The sequence below is a fragment of the Rhincodon typus genome, chromosome 19, assembly GCF_021869965.1.
Source record: "Rhincodon typus isolate 14 chromosome 19, sRhiTyp1.1, whole genome shotgun sequence".
NCBI lineage: Eukaryota > Metazoa > Chordata > Chondrichthyes > Orectolobiformes > Rhincodontidae > Rhincodon > Rhincodon typus.
The window spans coordinates 3,044,293-3,049,166 of record NC_063350.1 but is presented as its reverse complement, the minus strand read 5'-3'; the positions used below and the strand labels follow the sequence as shown (position 1 = coordinate 3,049,166).

General features: G+C 44.7%; 1 protein-coding gene across 2 annotated transcripts in view; it reads left to right on the top strand.

Annotated features, from left to right (window-relative positions):
* The window catches only part of LOC109933965 (elongation factor 1-alpha 2), a 23,655-nt gene that overhangs the window by 3,995 nt on the left and 14,786 nt on the right, over nt 1-4,874 (top strand). For both annotated transcript variants that reach the window (XM_048608479.1, XM_048608480.1), the window contains exon 3: nt 2,972-3,151. In XM_048608479.1, coding sequence (XP_048464436.1) covers nt 2,972-3,151 — 180 coding nt within the window. The remainder of the gene's footprint in view (nt 1-2,971; nt 3,152-4,874) is intronic.

The following is a 4,874-nucleotide window of genomic DNA, read 5'->3' as shown; positions in this document are numbered from 1 at the left end:
TCTCTGATCCAATTTAGTACATCCTCATTTCAGTCTCTGCCTTTGGTGACCTCTGGAAATCTCGCTATACAGCTCTTTGTCTCTCTAGCTCCCTTTCCTCCTTAAAACCTACCCCTTATCTGTTGTAATAATCCCTTCAGTTGTTTGATGAAATTTTTTTTGATAACATTGCTATGAATCTTGGATTCCTTTATTACATTAATAGTGCTATATAAATGCAACTTGTTGTCCTTGGTTTCCATGGCGATCTATTCCAGGTTCTGTGTCTTTGCTGACTCACACATGGGTCAGGCCGTCAATAGCTGTAATTCTCCAGGCATTCAGAATATACCAGTGATGTGCATGTGATGGCTGCAGGATTGAATTAATTTTACTTGTGTGCCTTTTCTGACATCTGCTATTGTTTTTTTTTTCAAAGCTGATATTTTTTGGGAATTATCTGTGATCCAGGGGCCTTAGTCACCATCAGCATCAATTTTTATTTTACTTTTAATTTCAAGTGTGATTCTCCAGCAAATTCAGCAATTCTGCGCTCTTTGTTCACCCCTTTTCCATTTTTATATTCTTTAAACGTCTCATGGGAGATGCTTTAAATGCAGAGAATGTGCTTTGAAAATGGTTGGAAATATCACAGAACATGCTGGAAGCTTCGAGGCACCCTCTATTCCCTGGCCCTACCCAACTGCTAACAATCTCAGGGATTCCCTGTGATCCTGATGTGAGTTGCTGATCATGTATCGTGCCTCATGTCTACCTGTTCCCACCGCTCTGTCACCCTGACCATATCCACCCCTGCCTCAGCCAAAACTGCCCACCGTGTCTTTGTTACATCTGCATTGATTATTCCAATTTAAAACAGAAATAGCTGGAGAAACTCAGCAAGTCTGGCATCATCTGTGGACAGAGAAACAGTGTTAATGGACCTTTGTTAGGCAACTGGACCCAAAATGTTAACTCTGAGCTGCTGAGTTTTCCCCAGCAATTGATGGTTTTGTTTTACCTCATGGAATCCCTACAGTGCAGAAAGAGGTCATGCACCATTAGGTCTGCTCTGACTCTCCAAAGAGTGTATCATCCAGATCCAGCCCACCATATCCCTATAACTCCACATCTCCCATGATCAATCTACCTAACCCGCACATCTTTGGACTGTAGGAGGAAACTGAAGCACCCGGAGGAAACCCGCACAGATACAGGGAGAACGTGCAGTCCCCTGAGGGTGGGATTGAACCTGGGTCCCTGGCGCTGTGAGGCAGCATGGCTAACCACTGAGCCACGGTGCTGGTGGTATCCTTAGCATCTGCACTTCTTGGTTTTATTATTCAATTATTCAATGCTGTCCTGGTTGGTCACCTAACCCAAAACTTCAGCTTGTTTAAAACTCTGCTGCCCTTGTCCTAACTCCCACCACGTTCCCTGCACACATTGGCCCCACTTGTGCTTGCTGAGCTGCCCTGGCTTGAACATTGCTTCTAAGGTATGTGACCTTGCAGTTAGCTGGAAGCTCCCATTCAGATCAGGCAGCAGGACAATCACTTCAAAATGCCACACGGGTGGTCCCACACACAGGCAGCCTATTGTTAAAACAAGTGAGCCAGCTCTCCAATAATACAATCCACAGTGCTTTAGCTCGAGTCCAGGATCACCTCGAATGTAAAATTCTTATCCTTGTATTCAAATCCCTCCATGGCTTCATTCTTCCCCATTTCTGTAATCATCTCTGTCACATCAGTACCAGAAAGGTTATATCACTGGACAGGTAGTGCCAGTGGAGTAGTGGGATTATCACTGGACTAGTAAACCAGAGACTCAGGTTAATGTTCTGGGGACTTGGGGTTGAATCCTGCCATGTCAGATGGGGAAGTTTGAACCCAATAAACATCTGGAGGAGAGAGCTGTTGTAATAGTGAAACCACTGTCTGTTGTCATAACCCATCTGGGTCACAACTGTCCTTTAGGGAAGGGAATCTGCCATCCTTACCTGGTCTGGCCTACATGTGACTCCAGACCCATGGCAAAGTTTTTAACTCTTTACTACCCTGCGAAATGGTGATATTCAAGAAGGCGCCTCACCTCCCACCCTATCCTTAGGGTTAGTGAGGGTAATAGATGCTTAGATGTTGCTGTCCACTGGCAGGGTGCACACACAGGTAGCGTGGTGGCTCAGTGGTTAGCACTACTGCCTGGCTGTACCAGGGACCTGGGTTCAATCCCACCTTTGGGTGACTGCCTGTGCAGAGTTTGCATGTTCTCCCTGTGTCTGCATGGGTTTCCTCCCATAGTTGAAAGATGTGTAGGTTAGGTGGATTGGATTGGCCAATGGAAATACAGGGTTACAGTGATAAGGTGGAGGTGTGGAGTTGATGGGCTGAATGGCCTGCTTCCACACTGTATGGATTCTGTGACATTTTGGAGGGAGGACCTGGAGCTTCTCATAGTCACTGGTTCCTGTAGCCAACAACAACAAACTAATTGATATTGCACCTTCAAGGTAGGAAAATGTTCCAGCATGTTCCATAGGAACATAATCAAATGACAAAATCAACATCCAGCCAGGAGGACTCTGTTGTTCAGGAACTTGAATCAAGTTAATTGTCATCATCACATATAGACTGCAATAAGTGTCAACATCCTGAAAGGGAACTTGTTAAATAATTGAAATGGAAGAACATTCAGGGCTATGGTGGCGGCAGAACAGCGTTGGAACTAATTGAATAGCTCTTACAGAGAGCTTGTACAGGTAGGAGAGGCTGAATGGCCTCCCTCTGCGCTCTGCAATCTATATAAATAATGTTTCGTTAAAGTTTGATATTCTTATAAATACTTTTTTTGCAATCTTCAGATTGATTTCCACACTGTTTTAAAAGGTGGCGATTCTGTGGTAGATGTTTGATGATCCTTGTAATACAGTTGTCTAATTGATACCGAACATTGAGAAGGAAAACCTGCTCTGATCTCTCTTCTTGCTCAGATGGGTAAAGGTTCCTTCAAATATGCCTGGGTCCTGGACAAGCTGAAGGCTGAGCGTGAGCGAGGCATCACTATTGACATCTCTCTGTGGAAGTTTGAGACACCAAAGTATTACATCACCATCATTGATGCTCCTGGCCACAGGGACTTCATTAAGAACATGATCACTGGAACCTCTCAGGTCAGTGAAATGCTGGGGGAGGCCAAAGTAGATTTCCAAACTTGGAACTGAAGCATTTTATTCCTCCGTTTCCTGATTTGTATCCCCTCTGGTCAACTGTTCCAATACACTTCATTTCAGCATAATCAGAAAAAATAATTGGCACTGAGCTATAAAATAAAACATTAGGAAAGGTGGTTAAAGGCTTGGACCAAAGAGGAAACCTTTAAAGAGCATCTTGAAGGATGAAAAAGAGAGAGATAGAGAGGTGAGGATACAGCCAGCAATGTTTTGATGAAGGGAGTAGGGAATAGCAATTGGTTAGCGTTGAGGATTTGCAGATTTCACGGTGGTTCTGGGTGTGATCTAAAAGTGCTGTCAACATTCTGAACGTCACCAGAGGGACACGTCTCTGTGCAAACAGAGTTAGAGAGGGCAACCAGGCTATTTGCTCAAAGGGGGCATCACAGTCTATCCCAGTTCTCCGTTATGACAGGACGTGGAGGTGCTGGTGTTGGACTGGGGTGGACAAGGTCAGAAATCACATGACATCAGGTCATGGTCCCATGGGTTTATTTGAAGACACAAGCTTTTGGAGCACTGCTTCTTCATCACCTGATTTCACATAAAACCGGTTGGACTATAACTGGTGTCGTCTGACTTCTGACTCCATTATGACAGACACATCCACAGTCTCCTGGAAGCAACCTTGGCTGACATTTCTCCACCCCTAACTCAGTGGTACTGCACTAGATCATTGGGTGTAGCAGTTGTGTTACTGAGCTGGTAATGAGGAGGCTATTGGATCAAACGCACCAGTGAAACCTGATTGGCAATTGAAGCCCAAATTAATTTAAAACCAATGAAAGTCATATAGAACTAGGCCATAAAAACCATGGATTGTTCAGTAAAATTAAACACTCCTTTAGAGAAGGAAAGCTGCAGTTCTTACTTGGACTGGGCCTGTATGTGACTCCAAACTCGTACTAAAATGGTTGGCTTTTGAGCCCCCTCTGAAATGGCTGAGAAAGTCCCTTCATTCTTTCAAATATTGTCAGAGCAGTTTTGAACGGACAATAATTACCCACCTAGTCCACATCTGGAGAATTAATGAAAGGAAAATTCCCTCAGAAAATATCAGCTGTTGTCATTAATTAATTGAAAAAAGCATTTGAGGGAAAACTCTATCCTGAGAGTGGTGAGAATGTAGAAAACATTATCACAGGGAGGGATTGAGGGGAATTGTGTTGATATGTTTCAGGGAGCGCTGGATAAAGAGGAGGGGGAGACAAGAGTAGGTGATGGGGATAGGGCGAGATGGGGAGGGGATGATTGGAATCTAGAATGGGGCAGAAACAGCAGCAGAGGAAAAGAAACACCAGACTGTTAGAGCAGGACCGTAGCAGGAAAGAATGAGAGAGATGGGAAGGCAGAAGGGTTTTGCAGAGTTTAGGGCCCAGAGTATGGAATACACAGTCACCAGTGACAGGGCAAAGGGATAGGAAAGGGGCCGGAATCGGAGGATTGCAAAGATTTTGGAGGATTACAGATTGTGAGGCCATGAACGGATTTGAAAACAAGAGAGGGAATTCTAAAACCTGGGGCCTTGGTTCTGATTTTGCCGGTGTAGGTCAGTGGGAGTGCAAAGGTCAGTGGTTAGTGCTCAGAGGGAGCAGTGAGCTGTGGGGGTCAGAGCGTAATTGTAAGGGAGTTGTGTAGACAGTGAGTAGGGGGTGTGAAGGGT